This window comes from Emys orbicularis, chromosome 13, assembly GCF_028017835.1.
Source record: "Emys orbicularis isolate rEmyOrb1 chromosome 13, rEmyOrb1.hap1, whole genome shotgun sequence".
NCBI classification, from domain to species: domain Eukaryota; kingdom Metazoa; phylum Chordata; order Testudines; family Emydidae; genus Emys; species Emys orbicularis.
In genome coordinates, this window is record NC_088695.1 from 10,029,703 (window position 1) to 10,054,929 (window position 25,227).

The window sequence follows — 25,227 nt, forward strand, 5'->3', positions numbered from 1 at the left end:
GTAGGCTGCAAGAGTTCCAACCTCTGTAACAATTTAATTCATAATTAAAACTAGTGCAATAACTATTTTTATATATATCTCACTTTGTGTATTTTGAAAGGGTGAGTTTATGGAAATATGTATTGTTTCAGCTCCATTGCGTAACAGTGCAGCTATGGTTAAAGGCTCTGTAACAGTTCTATTTTATACATCTCAGCCATTAGGATCTTACCTTTTAGGCATAGATATTTGCTCCAGGCTCCATTTTGGGATTAAAGAACCTGAGCCCAAATTATATTTTTGGTACAGTTTTGTTTTGTTTTGAAAAAAGGCTCTCTCTGTTATTAGAGGTGTGTAAATGCAAAAACAAAAGATACAGGAATGAATTCATGTACTCTTCTTTAAAAAACAAGTTTATTTTTTTTAAAATACGGAGCCCGATTCTCTTTTACACAAAGTCCTTTTTTACGCAACTCAATCGGCATAAAGGGGCCTTGATTTGCGAGGAACTGATGTTTACGCCCACTGTAAGGGCTCACTTTACACAGTCAAAGCTGTGTAAAAGGGCCCTTCATGTTAGTCAGCCTCAGTCCCTAGAAGTTTTCATGTCATTTGACCATCATGTGGACTGGTACATAGGAGTCACTACTTTTTAAAGCAGTATCTTAGTAACAATTTCTGCCCTTGGATACTGATGTGCTCCTCTCTTTGAGTTAAATAGGTGCAACAAGAGTCTATCCACGGTCAGACTTTGACCCTTAATAATAGGCCTTTATATACCTATAGTTATTTGCCAAATCCATGGCCCCACCCTGTTCAGGCACCCCTGGCTGGAGACTAATAAAGATACTTATGAAAACTGAATTTACATTTTTATTCCACACCTATGCAAACATACCTAGGTAATGCTAAAGTAAAAACTTCATACATACAGGGGAAAGTATCTTTGAAGGGGAAGGAAGAGGGAATTCACAAGCACATACACCCAAAAGGCTCTCACAGCCGGGTGTACGTGCAGCTGTCATTGTGTGTAATCTTCCGTGGGGTGGAGTGCCTGGGGTACTGCTGCGGGCCCAGAAGATACATGGAGGCCAGTATAGGGAGATCCCGGAATGCAGTTCTCTATGGGCTGCAGGGGGAGGCGAGCACGGATGTGTTCGGCCTGAAGTTCAATCAGAGACCGCAGCATGTCTGTCTGCTCCCGGAGCAATGTGATCATCTCTTGCTGCCCGTTTCTCCTGTCCTCGCTATCCCTGTGCATTTTGTCATTGATCATTATCCTCCAAGCCCTCTGCTCACGCTCCGAAGCGCGGGAGGCTCGCAGGACCTCCTGAAACATGTCTTCCCTTGTCCTCTTCTTTCTCCTCCTCACCTGGCCCAGCCGCTCCTCTGGGGTGGACGGAGAGGCCCTCAAGGCCGCATTTGCAGCTGCTAAAGAAACAATGGACAGGGGTACCATTGCCAGTGCATTTACTCCCCTTACAAGCACAACATGCTCACTTCCCCTTGGGACTCAGAGCACGGTGGCAGCCCCACCCATGGCGAGTATGGCCGGGGGTGGGATGGGAGTTGGGACAATAAGGAGGGGATAGCACTGGGGCATCAGTACAAGCGGATAAGGCTATTGTACTGCAGACTAGCCCCATTTCCACAGGCGGTGGTGATCGTAGCTGATCTCTCACTCCTGAGGGAACAGCTCCTGGCTGCAGACCGGGTCGGTATGCTGCTAGCCTGTGCACTGCAATGGTGCCTGATGAAGTAATTGCTGAGTGGTGTGGCAAAGCGTCCTACCATAGGGGAAGAAACAAGGCAGCCCTCCCAAGAAACCTTCGGCAGAGGATTGCAGAGTACCTCCCAGGAAAGTTTCCTAGAGATCTCTATGGAGGATTCACAGAACATCCTGGTGTGAATAAACAAACTATTCTGCAGGGCCCCCTCTGCCTAGTTGTACAGGGGAATGAGAAGCAGATAGCAACTGTACCTGTATGGGTTATTTCACTTCCTCTTCTAGCCTATTAAAAAAAGCTGTACATGAGCAGATGTGTCTCTGCAGTATTGAAGCAAACTAAGTACTTACCAGAGGTTCCCTCCCCTGCATCAGGTTCACCGGGGCTGGACTGCTGGGACTGGCTAGACTGCTCAGGAGTCAAAAAGAAGTCCTGGCTCGCCACACCACCAGATCCCCCTGTCGCCTGTGCCCCATACTCCTCCTCTTCCTCATCATCCTCTTCCTTGATCATCACCTCGATCTCAGGGTTCACTCCGGTGGCCTGTGACTCCAGGTCCCCCAAAGTATCCACAGGATGCTTGGCGGTGGAGGTGGAGTCGCCGTCGAGGATGGCGTGCAGCTCCTTGTAGAAGCGGCACGTCTGCGGCTCCGCACCGGAGCGACTATTTGCCTCCTTTGCCTTCTGGTACGCCTGCCGCAGCTCCTTGATTTTTACACGGCACTGCTGCGGGTCCCTGTCGTAGCCCTTCTCCTCCATGCCCCGAGCAATCTGGCTGTAGACGTCAAAGTTCCGACGGCTGTTTCGGAGCTGTGCCTGCACGTCCCCCTGTCCCCACAGGCCCAGGAGATCCACCACCTCCGGCGTACTCCAGGCAGGAGCCCGTCTGCCGCGTGGAGCCGGCATGCTCAGCTGGGAAGTTGCTAGGTGAGCTCTCCACGCTGAGCAAACAGGAAGAACAATTTCAAAAATTCCCAGGCTTTAAAAGGGGAGGGGTATGTACCTGGCTGCCAAGCAGTGGAGTTCAAAATGGTGACCAGAGAAGTCACTGTGGGGCATTGTGGGACACCTCCTGGAGGCCACTGAAGTGGACATAAGCAATGCAGTGTTTACACTGACACTGCGTCACCCTAAGTGCTATGCCTCTTGGTGAAGTGGATTTATTAGGTTGGCATAGCGGGTGAGTTAAAGCAGTGGGAAGAACACTGTATTGTAGACATCTCCATAGCGAGGCAGCTTGCCTCAGAAACTGGGTTCTACCTCCACATCCCATCCAAACACTCATAGGGAAGTAAAGTCAGGGAGGAAACTCCTGACAGCTAACAGGATGGGTGTGGGAAGCCATGGCTGATATTTGCCTTGATGCCACAGTAAACCCTGCAGCCCTGACCTGAGTGGGACGGGGCAGAACTGAGGGCTCTCGCTCACAGCCCATTTTTGGGAGTCAAGGCTTTTTCCTTCACTCACCAGATGGTTTCTCTGTCAGTTTCACGGACTCCTCACTTGTGTGGGTGCCTCTCAGGATCTCCCTTTCCTTGGAGGCCTGGAGGTCCCACGGTTCTTCCCCTCGTTCCAACCTGGTGATCAGGTCAGGTTTGGTAATGGGGAATCCTGTGCAGGGGATAAAATCAGGCAAGATCAGGGCACATGGAGTCTTGGTAGAGTATCTGTCACAAGGAACATTCCCTGAGTTTAACCTGGCCCTACATGTGACTGTGGTAACTCCGACCCCTTGGGAGCAGCAGATATCTAGGGACAGGGGGTGTTGTCACGCCCTCACTAGGAGTTCTCAGGGTAGATGCGCTCTGGGGGACTTGCTAACACACACACAAACACCTCAGATGTTAAACTCCTGCCTATTTCCAAGCCTGCAGCACCGAGAGCCCTCCACACAGATGGAGCTAGTCCCAAGACGGCAGGTGAACGGTGTGTGAAGGAGAAATAATACAGGCAGGACAATACCCTGCTTCTGGCCCCTTGAAAGCTGGGGAGATGGAGATGAATTAGCATGTCCATTAGATTTGACTCCCCTGGTCCCTTCAAGGGGATATGGAGATGAAAGTGTCTCTCACACTGAAGCTGTGGACTATGTGACCCATTCTCCCCAAATCCAACTGAGCAGGGAAGAACCTGACCAGATTCAGAAATGCAGACCCCACGGCTTCTAATAGCCGAGGGCACAGGAATCCCTTACCCAGCAAGGTCACAGTCTCATAATTCTCCTGCATGATGTCCCTGTAAAGGGCTCTCTGACCGGAGTCCATCAGAGCCCTCTGCCCCTTATTGAAATACACAACCATCTCCTTGAAGGTCACCGAACCCTGAAACAATATCAGTTTCCCCAGTCAGTGCCTGCCAACTAATCCTGTCCCAAGCAGGGGACAAGGACAGGAATCCCAAGAGCTTCATATTTCATGGTAGCCTCTGGCTAGTGGGTTCAGGCTTCAGCACTGAGAATCTGATCCGTTTTCCCAGCCCTGTCCATGGGGGTGTTTCCTAGGGTTACCATATGCCTGGGTTTTCCCAGACATGACCTCTTTTTTGGCCCTCTGATCTCCATCCAGACAGATTTTTGAAATATGAACAAATATCCGTGATTTTTCCTTGCTCATCCTTTTTCCAGCACTGAATCTGGATGAACTGCTATTCCTGGCGTACCCTAACAGCAGCACGCATGTTCACTGGTTTTCTCATCCTTACTTCTGTGCTGCTGCTGGCTGTGGCGCTGCCTTCAGAGCTAGCGGACAGTAGCAGCTGCTGGCTGGGCACCCAGCCCTGAAAGCAGTGCCGCCACCAGCAGCAGCAGCCCAGAAATAAGGGTAGCATGATATTGACTACTGAGTTGCTGAAAGGAATCCTGCTTGTACAGCTCAACTTCAGGCACACATCTGGCAAAGACATTCATGGCTATTTGATGAGCAATCAACCACTGCTGAGAAAGATACGCTCTACAGAGACATATGCATGGGCACAACAGGAAGAAGCGCAGTAGGAAAGGACTGACTGCATGCAAAGAGGTACATTGTAAATCAAATTTAAATTTATTTTTGAGGCTGTTACGCTTGTTATTTATAAATGTTAGATATTCAAAGTGGAAAGAAACTGTACAGTAAAAACAGAACTCCCCCCGACCCCCGTTTGGGAACTTGAAATATGGTAACTATAGAAATGGAGGAATGTTCACTCCCTGCCAATGGGCCCGTTCTGAAAATCAGGCCCAGGTTGAACATGTCCCAGCAGGTTTATTACACCACCACCATCCCCTGCCTCACCCTGTGTATTTCCTGCCCCGCCCCAACCTCCCCCCCGCCCCCCCAGCAGCTCGCTGAAAATCCCCTACCTGAGCTGGCTCCACCACAGCCACTTCCCTGTTTCCTAGGAGGATGGGACGATCAGGAGCGAAACATGGACGTGATTCCTCAGCCTGTCAGGGCGAGAGGGGCGATGGGGGAGGTTTCAGAAGGGGTTTGAGTCCATTTCACACCCTGATTCCCCCCAGGCTCTTTCCCTGAAGACAGATGTTCTGCCATGCTGGGAAAACGCTTAGCTTAAAAAACCCTCAGTCACTTTATTACATCACAGACCCCGCCCCTCCCACCAGCACTGAACCCTCTGAGACACTTTTAACCCCCCGCCCCCAGGGACAGAGTCTCTAAGACAAATGCTAAAAAGAGCAGAATCAAAGGAGCCACTTTGGGGGGTTCCCCCTGACATTGGCCCCGATGGCAGCACATGCCCCCAGCAGTGCGGGGACTCGGCTGGGGCAAAACCTGGCTTTTCCTCTGTCAGCTCCTCCCCTTGTTCCCAGGAGAGTCAGTCGGCCCAGGGGGATGCAGGGAATGGATCCGGGCAGGGCTGGGAGCTCGGAACCTCCCTCCCCACTTCTTGCTCCTGCTGCCCCTTTCAGTCTCACCCCTCCCCTTCCTGTCTCCTTCCCTCTCCCCTCTGCCTGGGAGAACTGGTGCCTGTCCGGTTCCCATGGGCATTTGCTCTTCAAATGTGAGAGTGGGTGTGGGTCTGAAGGCAGCAGCTCTGGGAGCCGCAGACATATAGGAAGACCCTCCCCCTCCTGTAAAACTCACCAGCAGAGAGTCACTGTCCTGCCCGGCCCCAGCCCTTCCCCCAGGTCTCTCTCCTCACTCGGAGGCTCTAGCTCAGGAGCGGATACTGGCAGAGCCCAGGACTGCCCCAGGGGGCTAGTTCCAAGCACTGCGGAAAGTCCCCACCTGGGCTGGGCACAGAGGGAGATATAATGACAGTCTCTCCCTGACACAGACCCCTGCTGGGGGAGCAGCAGCTGCTCAGTCTAGGCTCCCAGATCACAAGGGAGGAGGCAGCTGCATCTAGTATTTTCCCCAGGAATTGAAATTTGGGGGATGTTCGAATTTACATGAAGGGTGAGGGCCAAGGGGTGAGACCGTGAGGGCAAAGGTGGGCTGTATGGTATCATACTAAAAACTGATCGTGAAACATTTTTTTCATTTTATTAGATTTAACTCATGTTGTAAAAATCAAACAAATTAAAATTGGCTACTCAAGCCTTCTATGAGGCACAACATCTACCATCCTTCTTCGTTTCTTGCTATAATTTTGCACAAGTCTGTTAATTAACTTCTTGAATGCAATGCGTTCATCTTTGGTGGCTTCTTGTGTGTACGGAACTTCCAGGCCTTCAATTGATATGCTCATTAGTTCAGTCACATGATCAGGCAGAAGTCGACTTCTTTCAGAACATAACATTCTATTCTATGGTGAAAAAGAATGCTCAACTGTAGCTGTTGTGACTGGGAGTAGCAAGAGATGCATTCCTACTTCTTTCATCCCAGGACACATAACAAAAAGATCAGGTCAAGCCACTAGTGATGATAAAAAAGAAGTTGAAGTGAAATCTTCATTCATTCATCGTATGATATTCCATTCTGTGTTCAAATTCTCTATTCTGTCCTGATCGCATCTCAGCCCCATTTCTGGTAGTGCCTCACTCCACTCAACTATCGCTGTTTTACAAGATAGGCATCTGTAAAAGGTTGAGTAGAATCCAGAAGCCTGTGTACTTTTTCAGCTGGCTTAACAAACACTTCTCCTGTCAACTTCTGGACTGAAATCTTTGCTTCTTCCAGTACGTTTTCAGTGGATCTCTCTCTGATTGATCCAAGTATAGCTTTTATTGCTGGACAAAGATCTACTACTGTTGTAGCAGATGCCTGGATGACATTGTTTAATGACCCAAGTGGTTTTAACAGTAGACTTAAAAGAGAGAGAATGGTGATTGTCTTCTCTGAACATAGTAGCAAAAGTAATCCACCCGCCTCACTACTTAGATCCATCCCATCTTGGTAGATACTTTCCAAAGCCAGTAATAATAGTTGCAGTAATTTTAAGACAACAGCCAAGGATCACTCATGAGAAAACCAGTGGGATTTCCCAGGTTGGACTAATTTGAACTTCAGTCCCGGAGCATCTTCTAGTTTTTTCAAGACGTTCAGTCTTTTTGGACTCTTGTTGAAAAAGAGAATATAACAAAGGCATTAAATTTATGGCTTTTTAAATGTCTTTTGAAGATTCTGCAGCTTGTACTAGTGCTAGTTGAGTAGATCATAGAATCACTGGTCTGGAAGGAACCTGGAGAGGTCTTCTAGTCCAGTCCCCTGCATTCAAGGCAGGACTAGAGTATTATCTAGACTATCCCTGACAGGTGTTTGTCTAACTTCCTCTTAAAAACCTCCAGTGAAGGTGATTCCACAAACTCTCTAGGCAATTTATTCCAGTGCTTAACTACCCCGGCAGTTAGGAAGTTTTTCCTGATGTGCAACCTAAAACTTCCCTTGCTGCAATTTCAGCCCATTGTTTTTTATATTATCCTCAGGGGTTAAGGAGAATATTTTTTCTCCCTCCTCCTTGTAACAACCTTTTATGTACTTGAAAACTGTTATGTCCCCTCTTGGTCTTCTCTTTTCCAGACTAAACAAACCCAGGTTTTTCAATCTTCCCTCATAGGTCATGTTTTCTAGACCTTTAATCATTTTTTTGCCTTTCTCTGGACTTTCTCCAATTTGTCCACATCTTTCCTGAAATGTGGTGCCCAGAACTGGACATAATACTCCAGTTGAGGCCATATCAGTACAAAATAGAGCAGAAAAATTTCTTCTTCTGTCTTGTTTACAACACTTGTGCTAATACATCCCAGAATATTTGCTTTTTTTGCAACAGTATTACACTGTTGACTCATATTTAGCTTGTGATCCCCTATTACCCCCAGATTACTTTCCGCAGTACTCCTTCCCAGGCAGTCATTTCCCATTTTGTATGTGTGCAATTGTTTATTCCTTCCCAAATGGAGTACTTTGCATTTAGCCTTATTGAATGTCATCCTATTTACTTCAGACCATTTCTCCAGTTTTTCCAGATCATTTGGAATTTTAATCCTATCCTCCAAAGCACTTGCAACCCCTCCCAGTTTGGTATTGTCCGCAAACTTTACAAATGCACTCTCTATGCCCTTATCTATATCACTGATGAAGATGTTTGAACAGAACCAGACCCAGGAGCAATCCCCGTGGAACCCTGCTCGATATGCCCTTCCAGCTTGACTATGAACCACTGATAATTACTCTCTGGGAACAATTTTCCAACCAGTTATGCACCCACCTTATAGTAGTTCCATCTAAGTTGTATTTCCTTAGTTTGTTTATGAGAAGGTCATATCAAAAGCCTTACTAAAGTCAAGATATACCAACTACCACTTTCCCCCTATCCACAGGGCTTGTTATCCTGTCAAAGAAAGCTATTAAGTTGGTTTGACATGCTTTGTTCTTGAAAAATCCATGCTGTTACTTATTTATTATCTCCTAGTTGTTTTCAAATTGATTCTTTAATTATTTGCTCCATTATCTTTCTGAGTACTGAAGATAAGATGGCCTCTGCAGTGTGTATAGGAAATATTAGGGATACACTTTTCTCTGAGCAAAGCTCGTACTCCACCATGTCTTCCAGGGAAGTTTGCAGCTCCATCAAATGCACAAGCAGGCATCTGTTTGGGGTCCAATTGACAAGCATTTAACTCTTCTAAGATGTGGGTTGTCACAGATGCAGCCAATGTGTCTTCTATAACCTGAACATCTAGAAATGCATCTACTGGCCTATCCCTGACATCATGATAATGTAAACACTGACTTAATACCCATTTGCATGGGTGCATTCATCAGCCATGTATGCAAATGTTTTAAGATGATGAAAGAGTTCTTCACTTTTTCCAAATGCCAAGAGTCTTTCACTGTTGCATTGCATGCTTCTAAGCAGTCAGTTGAGTTTCTAGCAGAAAGATAGTGAGCATTTGCCAGTCTTGTTTGGAACCAGTGTCCAATTTCAGGGTTAACAAGTGACAATGCACTTAACATTGGCCTCCAGCTTGTAGTGTGTGGTATCTCTTGCTTAAATAGAAAGTATGGAGTATGAACCATGTTGTGTCTCCAGCATTCTTAACAGCCTCATCGAGTACTTCTAAAACTGGCTTTGACGGTGACAGACAAACATCGGGATTTAGGTTGCGGAGACACTGTTTCTTCAGTAGGTAGCTGTATTTGTGCTTCAGGCTGTTTGGATGTTGAAACACCACTTGAACCTTCAGGTGACACGTTGGTATATTCTTGGTATGTTCGTCATCTTGGTTGGTTTGACCACTGAAGTGGGTGATGGGAGAGTTGGGGGCAGCAGGACGGAGTGTAGGGAAATCCCTGGAAGCATCTGATCCAGGAAGCTCAACTAACTCTAGGACTCTAATATCATGAGCAGAGAAAGGGTATGACGTGGCGCAGTATAGACTTGCTTTATCACCAGGGAAGAGCTGTCCCGGCGATAAAAACCCCCCACTCCTAACGAGCGGTGGTAGCTTTATTGCCAGGAGCGCGGCTCCCGGCGATAAAGCACTGTCTATGCTGGTGCTTTTCAGCGCTAAAACTTTTGTCGCTCGGGGGGTGTTTTTTCACACCCCTGAATGACAAAAGTTTTAGCGCTGAAAGTGGCAGTGTAGACACAGCCAAAGACACAGAAACCAGCCTCCTCTGCCTTAGGGCACGTCTTCACTGGCAACGTTAAAGGGCTGCCGCAGCAGCGCTTTAATATGACTTGGTTAGTCGCTGCATAGCGCTGGGAGAGAGCTCTCCCAGCACTCCAAAAAAAAAGCACCTCCACAAGGGGCGTAGCTCCCAGCGCTGGTGCACTGTCTGTACTGCCATGTTACAGCGCTAAAACTTGGTAGCACTCAGGGTGGTGTTTTTTCACATCCCTGAGCGAGAAAGTTGCAGCGCTGTAAACTGCCAGTGTAGACAAGCCCTTAGCAATAACCAGCTTTCCCCCTTTATTTTTCCTCTTACACAGTGAATCTAAATCGAACTGGGGGAGGAGGGGGAGGGAGGGAGCGGGGAAATGGTTGCCAGTTAAAATAAAGTTTCAGCAATTTTTCAGGTCAATAATTGATAAAAATGAAATAAAAGCTACTCTGATCTTATTTTCATTATAAAAACAAAACAACACACTGGCATGTGATTGCTATCAGAATGGCATAGAATCATAGAATATCAGGGTTGGAAGGGACCTCAGGAGATCATCTAGTCCAACCCCCTGCTCAAAGCAGGACCAATTCCCAACTAAATCATCCCAGCCAGTAGAAGAAAAGAAGGGGGGAGCCAACAGGAGCAGGGAGGGAGATGAGAGAAGAAGTGCAGGGGCTCCCCAGTCCCAGAAGTTAACAATAACTCTTCAAGCCCAAGGAGAAAGGCTGTTCAACTCTTCTCCCTCTTAGAAAGGACTTCTCTCATCCCCTAGTGCGGCTCCTTCCTCCAATTGCCCCACCTGACACAGGCCCCATGCCCCAAATTCATCTCCCCACTGAAGCAAGCTGTGAGGCCCCCCCTTCTTAGGCACTGCCTGGTAACCAAACCATTTTGTGGTGTATTGAACCAGGAACTGAACACACTGACTGCCACTGAACCTGAACCAAACCCCAGTTCCACTCCTTGTGGCTCGCAGTGACTCTGGTTGGACACCGAATCCTGCACAGAAATCAGACCAGCCCCTGTTCAGTGCTGTCAGCCCAGGTGTCAGATCCCCCCAAATAATGAGATTGTCTTTAAACTGGAAGTAAAAAGTGTGTGGGGAGGGATTGCATGTGGACTTTTGCCTTGTAAATTTTCAGCCCGTCCAGGAAGTCTCCTGCCCACCCACCCCTCCGCTTGTTTGACCATTCCGGGGGGGGGGGGGGGGGGGAGGACCCACTGGCTGCTGGGCGGGGCAACCTGTCACCCTCCCCTACCCCATGGGGCGGGGGAGCTGCCATGTGTCTCTCCCCTCCCCTCTCCCTTCCCCAGCCAGTCTCCTCTTGCTCTCAGTCTCCCTCCAGCTTCCCCACATCCCCCCTTTCCCTCGCAGTGACCCCCCCCTCACATCTTCCCTCCATTCCAGCCTCGTTCCCCTCAGCCCCATAATTCCCCCGATCACCCCGCATCGCCCCAACCTCCCTTCAGTGCAACCACCGCCCCCTGCATCCCATCCTGCCCCCGGCCACCTTGTTCCCCCCTTACCCACACACACACCCCGCCCCCACGTGTCGCGTCCCCCCGCCCTGCACACAATGGGACTTGGGGGCCATCTTTCCTAGATACACAACACAGGGAATCGCAGCCAGCTCCGCTGGGAGCCGCCTGGGGCCAAACCTCCCCCTGCAGCCCGGGGGTGACGGGGGGCGGGTCTCTCTTACCTTCCCTCCGAGCGGGGCCCGCCCGGGGCAGGGGCCGGGCCGGGGCCTGGCCAGGCCGGGGGCTCTGCCCTGGGAGAGGCTCCTGGGGAGCAGCGGGAAGGGCCCTGCTGGAGATTCCCCTCTCCCGGCTGCAGCCAGGGCTCCGGGCTCCCAGCACCAGCCGCCGGGGCTCGGGGATCTCGCCAGGAGCCTGGCTGGGACCCAGCGGCCGCGATTCACCCCGAACGGAGCCAAAGCCCGGGCCGGAGCAGGCCTGGCAGGAGGCGGGGAATCCCTGGGCCAACCATTCCGGAGACTGCGTGTAGCCAGCTCATCCAAAGAGATACACTGAGCCCTCTCCGCTGCCTGATTGGTGCTCTCACCTGCCTATCACACTTCCCTGCTCTCTGATTGGTATGCAAGGGAACGTCCCGCCTTCTCTTTATTATACTTCAGCCATCCCAGGCGGGTGCGGGGAGGATGTTTCCGTTCGACCCTGGTCGATGATTGGCCCAGTGCGAAGAGCAAAGGGGGCTGTGATTGGAGGTCAGACCAGGTACTCACCTCTCCTTTGTTACGCTGGGCCTGGGCCACGTGGGTGGGAGAGTTGGCTCCGTACCCTATCAGCTGGGGGTTCAAGCAGTTTGCAGGGATCAGCCCCAGGCCAGCAGCATCAGAGCAGTGAGGGTGGTATCCTCACTGTGTCAGGTTTGGAGGGGTGGCTATGGGGGAGGCCGCTAAGGCAAATTTTGGAGTGGCTACAGTCCCCACAAGCCCCCCTGCCCTTGTCAGCAAGGCTAAAAATACGTGGGTTGGGGTAAAGGGAAACAAGCTAGAAGCCAAGAGACCTTGAGTATAAAGCTCACCTTTACTGAGTGCTGTTTGTATTTGCAGGCACTTTCCAGCCCTTTTCGCTGACCAAGCCAGTGTGTTCCCAGCCCTCGAAGGCAATCAAATATTGAATGTCTTTGCTGCCCATTTTACAAATAAGTTAAAAAGAAGTTGCGTAAGATCACTGACATCAAAATGGGGAATAGGACCATGGTCTCCAACAGGGAAGCCCCAGGTCTTAGCTAGTCAGCTCCACTGTCTTTAGTCTGAAAGCATTAGACGTGTGTTTTGGTTCTCCTGTTGCTAACTGCTAGACTACACCAGAGCAAGCAACAGGAGCTGGGAGTCCTGATCACAAATGTTCTACTGATGACTAGCAAATACTTGTGTAACCCACTGGCAAAGTGGCAGCTGGTCCACGCACAGCAATTTTTCCCATATCGGAAGTGGTGGGGTGTTCAGTGGGGATCTGCAAAGACATGATTCAAATCCTGTAGCAGAACCATAGAAGGGAACGTCGTAGTTCAGTGTGGTTTGCATTTGTTTTGTTTTTGTTTCTTGTTTGGGGGGTTCTTTAAAAAAATCTTTGTCTGTGGGGACCCAGATGACTGGGCTTGGGTTGCCAGAGGCTGTGGATTTTGGGGGGGGCTGCGTTGCAGCCCATTTCACACTAGAGGCAGGTAGTGGGGAGGTGCCTCAAACCTAGACAAATTGGAGGATTGGGCCAAAAGAAATCTGATGAGGTTCAACAAGGAAAAGTGCAAGTTTGACCTTTGGAGCAGCTCCCCTCCCATTAACACCCCTGTGGCTATCATAGCAATTGCTGATGGGTGGAAGAAATGTGAACAACGTTAGTTCCCTTTCCAAATGGAAAGCAGGAGGATCAGCACCACGTGGCCAGCAGAGCTCCCAAGTCACTGAATTAGTGGGAAGTTCACTATTTGCACTAATTTCAGCTGCTTTTTTGTGCTTTTGTCGTGCTTCAAAAGCAGGCAGTCTTTCATAGACATATGTGAGAGAGACTCTTCTGCCAGCAAATATCCAGTACCAATGACAAAGTGCAACAAAGTAGGAGCTAGAAACCCATGAGTTCAAATATCACCACAGCCCCAACCCGAGTAACTAGAGAAGTATTAGGCACTTTCTCCTCCAGATTACAAGTTAATTGAGTGGCTGCACAAGGTCACTTCAGGTGGAACAGGGAAGAGAACCCAGGTCTCCAATATGGAAAGTCCAGGCAGGAGCCATTCATTCCTACTGCCTTTTGGGATGAATGTAGACAACAGATACGATCTGGCTACCTGTCACTACCACTGCACAATGGAGCCAGGAAGAGAACCCTGGAGCTCTGATCACTAATATTCTAATCTGTCTAGTAAGCATTTCTGTACCTGCTGGCAAAGTGTGTGTCAAGTCCCCCTCCGGTGATTGGCCTCAGAAATAATGGCAATTTCTCCTGAGGTTCAAGTGGTGGGGACATGTGCTGGGGACCGGGGAGGCCGTACAACAAACTCTGATGGTGTGGGAGTGGGGATTGTGTGGTTTTGTTTGATAGATATTTTAGTTTTCTTTTTTAATAGTTTATTTAATTACCACAATAGTTAAAACCATTATAATCTGTTGATTGTCAGGCTATGTGCCATGAAATCCAGGTATTCCAGATTGCAAACATCTGTCACGCATTTTGATTGCCGGTGTCATGCATGGATAGGTTGGGAAGTTGAGAAGTAAAGTGACCCAGATATCCTCTCTGGGGCCAGGTTGACACAAACAATTTAGGGGAAAACAATCCCATGTCTACCTTCAAAAGTCACAGCTGGGAAATTAAAGGGAAATCGACAAGAAGCATATTTTTATATGTTTCATTTTCCTTAAGTAAATTTCAGACTGAAAAGGAGCTGATCAGGAACTTTCATAACCAGAACACAGGGTAAAAATTTGAAATCTTTTTTCTGAAAGGTACCAAGTGGAAATACCGTCCATGAACTATGGGGTGGAATTAATGTTAGTCTCACTTTCAGAAACAGTTTATACATCTCCATCTCACTCTCTCTTTCCCTTTCCTTTTCCCTTTTCTTTGATTTAATCCAGTTTTACCCATCATTTTCTCCAGCACTTGTTCTCTGTCTGTTTATTTCTCGGAGTCTCTCTAACTCTTCTCTAATCCATGTCACTGATCATTCCAACTCACGTACCAAGTTTTCTCTGCTGAATTTAATCCCTCCACTCTCAGTGCCCCCCGAGCTTTTCCCTTCTCAGGATTGTTTTGCCTTCACTCTCCTCATTTCAGCTTCCCCCCACTTGCCCCAGGCTTCTCTGTTTATTCTTGTTTTACTTTATTTTCACTTTTTCCCATTTCATTTCTTCTCTCCCTTCTGGTTAAACCTGCCCTGTACCTGACTCTCCCCTCTGCACAGCCACCTCTTCTTCATCCAGATGACATATCCCCACCCGCAACTCCTTCCCACAGCAGCATCCCTTCCCTGGTGGCCTGGAGGTCACACTCCCCAATCCCTGGGTCTCCCTCTCCCAGGATCCCTGCTAATACAGAAACTCCAGCTCCTTCCTCCCTCAGGGACACAGTCTGAGCCGGGATCCCCATCCCACCCAGAGTGAGGGAGAGATTCTTTCCCCATTGAATGAGCCCAGTGGGAAAGTGAAGATCAGGGCATTGTCACCAGCATCGATAAATGTCACCTGCCCCCGGTCACAGTCCAGACAAACCCGGATCCTGCTGGGGGCCCGGCGCTGGGGCAGGGGGGTCACAGGGGAGGTGAGAGCCTGGAACCGGCCCACCCACAGCCCAGATCCCCATCTCAGGGCTATGGCTAATCTCTCCCTTCCTCCTCACAGACTCTCTGGCCACCCCCACAGCCCAGTATCGCCCACCCCCACCTCCACCTCCCAGCAATGTCTCCCCGAGGTGAATCCCTCACAGCCCAGCACGCAGGGCTCAGTGTCAAATCTCTCAGGGTTCTTGGGCAGATACTGCCAGGTTAATCCATATCTCACACTTTTCCCATCCTCAGACAGGACAAGGTCAGGATGAGCCGTGTCTGGATCCAGCGTCATATTCACTGTGGGGAGAGAGAATCAGAGCGTTAGAGGCAGAACTTAGCCCTGGGGGAGGCTGGGACCATTTCTCACACTCCCCAGCAGCCCTGTTCTGGCTGGGACAGGCCTGGATCCCAGGGAGCTGCCTCTGTCCCGGGCACCTGAGACTGAACAGAGATGTCACTGTAGGCGCAAAGTTTCTCCGGTGCCGGTGGGTGCCTGCGCCTAGCCCCGCCCCCATTCCAACCCCATCCCCGAAGTCCCCGCCCTAACTCTGCCCCTCCCTGCCCCTATTGGATCCCTTCCCCAAATCCCCGCCCCGGCCCTGCCTCTTCCCCCAGCGCGCCGCATTCCCCCTCCCTCCCTGCCCCGTTAATCAGCTGTTTCGCGGTGCAAGCGCTGGTAGGGATGGGGGAGAAGCAGAACACAGCGGCACGCTCGCGGTGGAGGCGGAGGTAAGCTGGGGGGGGGGGCACTGCCGATGGGTGCTGAGCACCCACCAATTTTTTTCCAGTGGGTGCAGAGCATCCATGGAGTCGGCGCCTATGGATGTCACTGCAGCTCCTCAGTCTATATAGTGTGACCCACTTCATTAGTTTCTCATTGGTTTGCAGAGGCTTCAGCTCCCAGCTTCCCATTCTGGGGCTTATCTATTCCCAGCAGCAGAGATACAGACAGGAAGGTGTCAGAAGCTTTTATTGAGGAGGGAGCAGAAGTGGCAGGTACCAGATTTAAACCCCTGAGGCAACCTCCCTCCCCTAATGCAGCCTCCACTCCCAGGCCAGGGAACAGAGAGGAAGGTGCAGCGTTTGGGAAGAGCCGCTTAAGACCAGAGAGTAGGAGGTGGCATTGAGTGGGGTAGCCCCATCCCCAGCCCAGAGAGAAGGGAGGAGCTGGCAGTATCAGAGGGAGAGCGTCTCCCCAATCCAGGAAGCAGTGAGACGCTCCAACGGGAAAGCCCAGCCCTGCCCAAAGGAAAGGCAGGATGTTGGATAAGAGCGATGGGGGAGATCCCCTCTGCTGGGGTAAAGGAGAGGGATGTCTGCCCTCAAAGGAGGGAGCTCTCTACTCAATCCTCTCCATTGCATATTAAAAGTCCTGTGATTGTCTGTGAAAACCCCAGAGTCAGAGTTAAGGGTGTTTGGATGCTGCTCAGGGAGAGTGTTTCTGTGCATCAGTGTGGACACGAACGCAATACCAAGGTTGATGTCAGGATCGTTTCTGTGACTTCAGCGTGGGATCTCCTCACTGTTCAAGGTGTTTATTTTTAGGGCTGTGTGTGTCATGGCAGGGTGTCGGTTTGGTTGGTAACTTTAGCTACAATCTCATGAAGATGTTTTCATTGCAATTTTCTCATAATTTAAACACGATCTCACCCTGTCTGAACGATCCCATTTAAGCCTTGTCCTGGCCATCCCGACTTTTTTGGCAAAAGTGGGGTGCAGAGGAACATGCAGGGGGGCGAGCGGCAATGCCAGCCCCATGCAGGTGGGAAGGCAGGGCTCAGAAGAGCTAGCAGCGGCACCTGTGCGTGGGGGCAGGCAGTGCTTGGGCAAGCAGCAACTGCAGCCCTGCCAGGGTGGGGGAGGGGAAGGCTAGCCCCACATGGTGTCCCATTATCTCTTTGAGAAATATCATCACCCTACCTCTTTTTGTCACCAGTGCAGACGGCAGAGTGACTGGAGGGGGAAAGGAGAAAAGAGATGAGATTTCAGGCTTTCATATTTATAACTGCATTCCCACTCTGAACTCCTAGAACAGTGTTTTCATCATGACAGAGAAACAGACCGAGAGGCCCAGAGACACTCAGGTATTTAATATAATAAGGTCTGAAACCTTCTACTTCCTCTCTCATTCAGGCATCTCCCAGTGATGGAACCAACGTGCATGAAGCCTCACAACCACCCCAAGACACACAATCTCTAAGAGAGATTTAATTTTCCCTCATCATCCCCTCCCACCCTTCAGACTCCAATTGCTTTCTCCCATTCACTTGCTGCCTTTTGTCGTAACCTAGACCCAGATCATGCAAAGACTTTGACATAAAAGTAACTTTACCCACTTTGGTCCCTTTGACGCTAACGGGATGTTCAGAGTTTGCTAAATCCTGGCTCTAATTGTGAGCTGTTGGGTCTGTTTACTCAGCGTCTCTACAGAGAGCAGCACGATGGGGCCTTGTCCTCCATAGGCAGAAATAGCAATAATAATAAAATAATTTTATCCATGTGGACATTGAGGCAGGGAGATGGTTGATACAAGGGTAATTTCTTATGCAGTAGCTTTGCCAGACCGAGATTGTGCGTTTATACTGAGTGACGTGGCCTGGTTAGAAGTTTGCTTGACATAAGAGAAATGTTGCCGTGATGTGTTCATAAGATCCTATGTGGGACAAGATGTTTTGGTCACACAATGTGCTTAGAGACAACAGACACCCACAACGTATTGCCAAGGAGCAGTTAGCAAAGTCCAAAACTTCTATGTAGAGAACAGGGTCAAAGTGACCTATGCATAATCAGTCCTAATTAGCCAATCAGAAAAGAAAATAATAACATGGAAATAGTTTGGACAGCAAAAGCCCTGACAATTAAAAAGTTCATGTATGTTTAGTGTCTGAGTTATATAAGATACTATTCATAACACTCAAGGTGATTGGGAAAAGAATAAATGTATAATCTGGATGTGTATAATATGACAGTCTGAGTTTCATAGGAAAAATCCACTGTGACCCACCTATGCCCAGGAGAAGCCAACTGGCCAGTACTTCTTACAGTTACTATTAAAATAAGAAATGACAGACATACTGAAATTGCAAGGCATGCTTCTGCTACAAATAAAAGTTTGAATTAATCAAACAGAGTGACTTGTACCCCAAGTGTGTGGCATTCTCACCCAACTATTAAATAGATGCACAATCTAATTATGAACCAATTGGCCAGAGCCATTCTCCTCCCACAGTCTCAGTGGCTTCTCCAAATTTTCCATCCTAGATCCCTTCCAGGTACCTTTGAACTTCCTCAGAGTCTCTATTAGAGCAACAGTTTTCTGGGAGAAATCACTGAGTCTCCATTGGAGTTCAGGAGAAATCTCCTCTGGGTGCTGGAACTTCCCTTGCTCACACCTGGACAGGAACAGTTTTACATGGTTACATTTCATGTAGTGACTCATAAATTATTTCTAGTGAGTCAGTGCTCTAATGGGCCTGGAGTTAGAATTCCTCTTTCTCCCAGCCTCAGAGCAGGTGCAGCACAGGCCACAGCTGTGCAACATTCCCCTCAAAGGACCCATTATCTGGGGATAAACGGGGAATTGAGTCTTTATGGTCAATTCCTCCATGGCCTCCCTGCTCTGGGGACAGGAGGTTCCCATGTGAAGTGCTGTAGAAATCTGACCACTAGGAACTAGACTGAGACACCAACTCCCCCCTCCCCAGCTCATTCCACACAGGTCTCCAAACAGTCCTCAGGTAGGGAAGACTCTTGACCACTGCTGCCCTGGCCTGAATGGTGACCAGGGCCCCAGCAGTGACAGGCCCATATTCCATCTCCACTATCCTGAGGCAGCCAGTCCCCCAGGAAAGTGACATCTCCAGGAAATACTTGGTTAGTCTTTCCCACTGAATGGGAAATTCCAGAGTCTTCAGTAGAAGGGTGAGAACCTCAGGATTAAGTTTAATGGAGAGATTTGTATCCAAAGTGTGACCTTCCCCACACATTTTGCTATAGAGCTCTGGGGAGATGCAGTGCTAACATCATCTCCAAGCTCTTTCCCAGCATTCTGAAGTGTGAGGGGGAGAGAGAGAGAGCCATGTACCTGATCAGGGTGCTTCTGACGTCCTAGAGGAGAGAGAGAGAGAGAAAAAAAAAATTAAGTCCCACCTGACACACACTTTGAATTCCAAAGAAGGGATTTAGCAGTGTGGGGAATAGAGGCCCTGGCCTCGCCCGGCCCCAGGGCCATGGATTCGCTGAGGTAATAGGGCTTTTGCATCTCTAATATCAATGTGTCTGTGAGTCTACAAAGAAGAAGAAGAATTTACATTTCCGGACTGCACACGCTGAATTACACTATGATCTCTGACTGCTGGACTCCCATGCCCATGTTTTAGGAGCAGTCCTGTCCCTGTATGGGGATCTGAAGTATTTCCAACTCTGTCTCATCTGCAGGAATTCATTTGCTGGCTTCTGACCCTTTCCCTCAATCTCACTGATCGTCTCACTGAGACGGGAAACTTCCTCCGAGAGTTTGGTGATATTTTCATTCTTTATCTTCACAATCTCCTCGTTCAGATCTGCCAGCTGGGCCAGCAGGAATCGCTCTTGTTCCTCCAGGAACTGCTGCAGTTGCTGAAATTCAGACACAATCTTTTGTCTGTTCGTTAGTGTCTTTCTCTGTGACAAAAAAATAGGGAAAGGGCTGTTAAGGGACATGACTGGAGTCTGGGGTCCTTGCACAGAGCGCTGGGTGTGCAGGAGGGAGAATTTCTTTGCAAATTCTATGTTATCTGACACTGAACAGGATCCTGTGGTTACTGGAGAGAGAATTCTCACACCTTTCTATTTGGCCCCAGAATCTTGTAAAGGCACGTTCCCATGTCTGACATGGTTCGGATTGTGCATTATTGATGGCCTCAGAGATGCAGATCCAAAGCAGCAGGGGGCAGGACTCAGCACTAGAGCTGGGTGACATTTTCTGCACTAATTTTTTTTCCAGGGAAAATGCAGATTTGTTGACACTGAAACATTTCATAGATTTCTGTCAGCGTCACCCAGTTGTTTTGTTATAAAAAGAAATGAATGAACAATCAAAACATTTCCATTTTTAATTTTTTTTTCCAGGATTTTAAAGTTCAAATTACTACTTGTTATAAAATTTCCTTGTTTATATATATTAAAGAAATGGTTAAAACGGAAACAAAACTGATCTGGTATTTGCCCAGCTCTGCCCAGAATCACGTTGACAAACACAGGTGGAGAGAAAAAATAAAACTGACACACAAAAACTGCAGGCTCAGGCAGAGAGTTCTGCATTGTTTACATTCAGTTCACACTGGGAAGATTTTTATTACAGCCACACAATCTGGAAATTAATTCATTAATTGAAATGAAAGTTTAGAATCTGAAGAGGATCATGTTGCCCTTTTGTAGGGAGAGGATTTTTTGGACCCTCTGCAGCGATGTATGCACGTGCGTACACACACACAAAATCCCAGGATCATGAAGCAACAGAGCAATCATTCACAAGAGTGAAATCTGAAGGAAATAACATGTAATAAAAGAGAAACTGCAATTAAAGAGAAACTGATTTAAGAAATAAGCAGGGTGTGAGCTGTAGTGAAAATAAGAAAATAGTAAGGAGTGTAAAACAACATCTCTGGACAGCACCCTCAGGCATACAAGGGGAATGACAGGAATGGAGAAATTGTCAGAGCACAAAGGGTCTGTAAGCCAGAAGGAAGTGGAGGGAGAGAACCCAACACATCACACTCAGGAATACGTGGTTTTATTTAAGCTGGAACTCAGAACAGTAATCAAAGCTTGCATAAGAGGATTCCTCAAGTTATAACTAAACGTCCTCCAAACTCTGGGCTGACAGAGGCTGAAAACTGAGAAACAGCAGAGTGACCGTGTATTTTGAGGGGGGGGAGGGGGAAGGGGTGTTCTAGTGCATTCGATTTTCTAATTCAAAATTCTATTATTTCATTAATGTAAATTGTAACTTATGAAGTGAGTTTAATTAAGCTAGCAGTAATAAATATAGAGTAGATGAGAATAAATTATGGCAGTGGTTTTCAACCTGTGGTCCGCGGACATGTCTAAGGAGTCCGCAAAAGACTTAGACTGAAAACTGACTGAACAGAATTCAACTATACATACAGACAATAGATTTCCAAAGAGGTCTCTGCACCTCCATTCGAAATTTCCAGAGGGATCCGCAAATGCAAAAAAGTTGAAAACCTCCGATTTATGGTGTAAGCCTAAGTAGTAATTCTGCCAAAACAACTAATTTAGCTTTACTTGTGATTATTCCCCACTGAACGGATTTCTGCTTTACACCCAATTGATTGAGATAAAACAGAATTTGGCCTCTAAATTGCCCCTACCTCTCATTGCACTGATTCAGAATGCCCATCCATCTGGCTTGTTACAAATACAGGTTAATAATGACAGGCACCTACCAGATATTCCTGGCTTCTCTTCTCTCTCCTCACTTTACATCCCAGCAGCTTTTCTCTCTCTTCCCTCAGAGTCTGCAAATGGGCCTGAATCTTTTCCTGAAGAAACAGAAAATGATTTGAGTGCTGTTATTTTTATTTTTAGGAGTGAGTGTGTGGAGGGGGGGAGCTTTTCCAACACAAACATATTACCGATGACTGGAGAATCCAGTAGGTTTATGATATCAAAGACATAGGCGCTGACTCCATGGGTGCTCCATGGGAACCCCATGGTTACACCACCATAAAAATTTCAGAGGTAAACATATGAAACTCTGAAATTGATTATTTAAAAAATCCTATGACCATGAAATTGACCAAAATGGACCCTGAATGTGGTAGGGTCCTAGTGATGAGTCCAAATTAACGCTAACTCCTCCAAAATATTGCAGCTACCCCACTGCCCTGCAGCCTGCCCTGTCCTCTAGTCACTCGCTTGTAAAAATTAGAGCTGGTCAAAAAAAATTCTAAAGGAACAATTTTCCTGTCAGAAAATGCCATTTTGTTCAAATCAAAACTTTCCATGCGAATGTGTCCACTTGGATGATTTTTCAATGAAGCATTTCTATAAGGTTTGTGATTCTGTATGGAATATGTGGGACACTTTCTCATATTGTTGATACCAAAATTATAAAAGTGCAATGATCTTACCAGATATACCCTGTAAGGTATCAGTGGAAAAGTTATAATTTGCCAAATATGATAAGCACGTTTATATGTTTGTATCATCTTTGTATCGTGAGGTATGAATGTGTGTGATGTATCTATATTTCAAACTTGTGCTGTGTTTCTGTGTGACACCTCAGACAGATTGGTATCAGCACTAATTAGCTTGTTCCATGGCCCATCAAGGGTCATCAGCTGTACAATGGATCCATTGAAAGAAACCAGGGGCTACACTTGATGAATCAGCGAGTCATGTATTGGCATGGCTATGGAAGAGAACTCTAAGGCATTTCCATGCCATGTGCTGTAAAGCTTGTGTTTGGTACTTAGGGTATGTCTACACTATGGGATTCATCCGAATTTATATAATTCGAATTTGGGAAACAGATTGTATAAATTCGATTGTATGCGGCCACACTAAGCACATTAATTCGGCGGTGTGCGTCCATGTACCGGGGCTAGCGTCGATTTCTGGAGCGTTGCACTGTGGGTAGCTATCCCATAGCTATCCCATAGTTCCCGCAGTCTCCTCCACCCATTGGAATTCTGGGTTGAGATCCCAATGCATGATGGGGCCAAAAACATTGTCGCGGGTGGTTCTGGGTATATCCTCCCCCCTCTCCAGGAAGCAACGGCAGACAACCGTTGCGCGTCCTTTTTCCTGGGAGAACAGTGCAGACGCCATACCACGGCAAGCATGGAGCCCGCTCAGCTCAAGACAGCAGTCATGAACATTGTAAATACCTCGCGCCTTATCGTGCAGTTTATGCTGAACAAGAACCTGGAAAACCAGGCGGCGAGGAACAGGCTACAGCAGCGCGGCGACGAGAGTGATGAGGATATAGACATGGAATTCTATCGAACCGCGGGACCCGGTGCTTTGGAGATCATGCTGTTAATGGGGCAGGTTATAGGCATGGAACGCCGATTCTGGGCCCGGGAAACAAGCACAGACTGGTGGGACCGCATAGTGTTGCAGGTGTGGGACGATTCCCAGTGGCTGCGGAACTTTCGCATGCGTAAGGGCACTTTCATGGAACTTTGTGACTTGCTTTCCCCTGCCCTTAAGCGCCAGAATACCAGGATGAGAGCAGCCCTCACAGTTGAGAAGCGAGTGGCGATAGCCCTGTGGAAGCTTGCAACGCCAGACAGCTACCGGTCAGTCGGGAATCAATTTGGAGTGGGCAAATCTACTGTGGGGGCTGCTGTGATGCAAGTAGCCAAAGCAATCACTGAGGTGCTGCTACACAAGCTAGTGACTCTGGGAGATGTGCAGGTCATAGTGGATGGCTTTGCTGCAATGGGATTCCCTAACTGTGGTGGGGCGATAGATGGAACCCACATCCCTATCTTGGCACCGGAGCACCAGGGTACCCAGTACATAAACCGCAAGGGGTACTTTTCAATGGTGCTGCAAGCACTTGTGGATCACAAGGGACGTTTCACCAACATCAACGCGGGCTGGCCGGGAAGGGTTCATGATGCTCGCGTCGTCAGGAACACTACTCTGTTTAAAGGGCTGCAGCAAGGGACTTACTTCCCGGACCAGAAAATAACCATTGGGGATGTTGAAATGCCAATAGTTATTCTTGGGGACCCAGTCTACCCCTTAATGCCATGGCTCATGAAGCCATACACAGGCAGCCTGGACAGGAGTCAGGAGCTGTTTAACTACAGGCTGAGCAAGTGCAGAATGGTGGTTGAATGTGCATTTGGCCGTTTAAAAGGTCGCTGGCGATCGCTACTAACTCGCTCTGACCTCAGCCAAAGAAATCTCCCCATTGTTATTTCTGCTTGCTGTGTGCTCCACAATCTCTGTGAAAGTAAGGAGGAGACCTTTATGGCAGGGTGGGAGGCTGAGGCAAATCGCCTGGCTGCTGATTACGCGCAGCCAGACACCAGGGCGATTAGAAGAACACACCAGGAAGCGCTGTGCATCAGAGAAGCTTTGAAAACCAGTTTCATGACTGGCCAGGCTACAGTGTGAAATTTCTGTTTGTTTCTCCCTTCATGAAAACCAGCCCCCTTTATTGACTCATTCATTCTCTGTAAGCAACCCACCCTCCCCCTTCCCCCAGCTTTCTTTCAAAGGAAATAAAGTCACTATCGTTTAAAAATCATGTATTCTTTATTAAGTGATTATAAACATAGGGAGAGAACGAAGAAGGTAATCTGGGTGAGGTTTGGGAGGAGGGTAGGAGGGAAGTAAAAGGCCACTGAACAAATTCAATATAATGACAGCCTTTTGGTTGGGCTGTCCACTGGGGTGGAGTGGGAGGCTGCACGGAGCCTCCCCCCCCGCGTTCTTACACGTCTGGGTGAGGGGGATATGGAACATGGTGTCGGGGGAGGGAGGTTATACAGCGGCTGCAGCGGCACTCTGTCATCCTGCTGCCGTTCCTGAAGCTCCACTAGACGCCGGAGCATGTCCGTTTGCTCACGCAGCAGCCCCAGTGTTGCAGCCTGCCACCTCTCATCTCGAGCGTCCCTCAAGACCTCACGTTCACTGGCATCTTTCCTAAATTTAGATACAGTGTCCTTCCACTCATTCAAATGAGCTCTTTCATTGCGGGTGGATTCCATTATTTCTGTGAACATGTCGTCTCGCGTCCTCTTTCTACGCCGCCTTATCTGAGATAGCCTTCGGGACGGAGGAGGGAGGCTTGAAAAATGTGGAGCTGCTGGAGGGAGGGTTGAAAGAAAGGAGAGAAGTTTTTAAACTGATACATTTTACAGAACAATGCTTATACTCTTTCATGGTGAAAAACACTATTGACATTACATAGCACATGTGATTTCAGTACAAGGTCGCATTTTCCATCTTAATATTGAGTGCCTGTGGCTTTGGTGTTAGAGATCACAGATGCAGGTCCGGGCAACAGAATTCAGCTTGCAGGCAGCCATGGTAAGCCATTGTCTTTCGGCTTCTGCGCCCTCCTTTCCCACATACCAAGCAAAGCCTGTTGACTGCTGCGGTTTTCCTGTTAACCTTCAGCAGCAGAAAACAAACTAACCCCCCCACCATA

General features: G+C 48.3%; 2 protein-coding genes across 3 annotated transcripts in view; both read right to left on the bottom strand.

Annotated features, from left to right (window-relative positions):
* Positions 1–25,227, bottom strand: part of LOC135887969 (E3 ubiquitin-protein ligase TRIM39-like) — a 429,124-nt gene that overhangs the window by 271,819 nt on the left and 132,078 nt on the right. The gene's annotated exons all lie outside the window — the stretch shown is intronic.
* On the bottom strand, positions 839–19,924 carry LOC135887390 (uncharacterized). The gene is made up of 10 exons (XM_065415161.1): positions 19,874–19,924; positions 19,500–19,712; positions 19,135–19,157; positions 18,327–18,442; positions 15,166–15,347; positions 12,004–12,066; positions 3,901–4,027; positions 3,174–3,317; positions 2,057–2,647; positions 839–1,410 (listed from the first exon to the last, which is right to left on the bottom strand). The coding sequence occupies exons 1-10, from the start codon at positions 19,922–19,924 to the stop codon at positions 1,001–1,003; spliced, it is 1,920 nt and encodes a 639-aa protein (XP_065271233.1). The 3' UTR covers positions 839–1,000.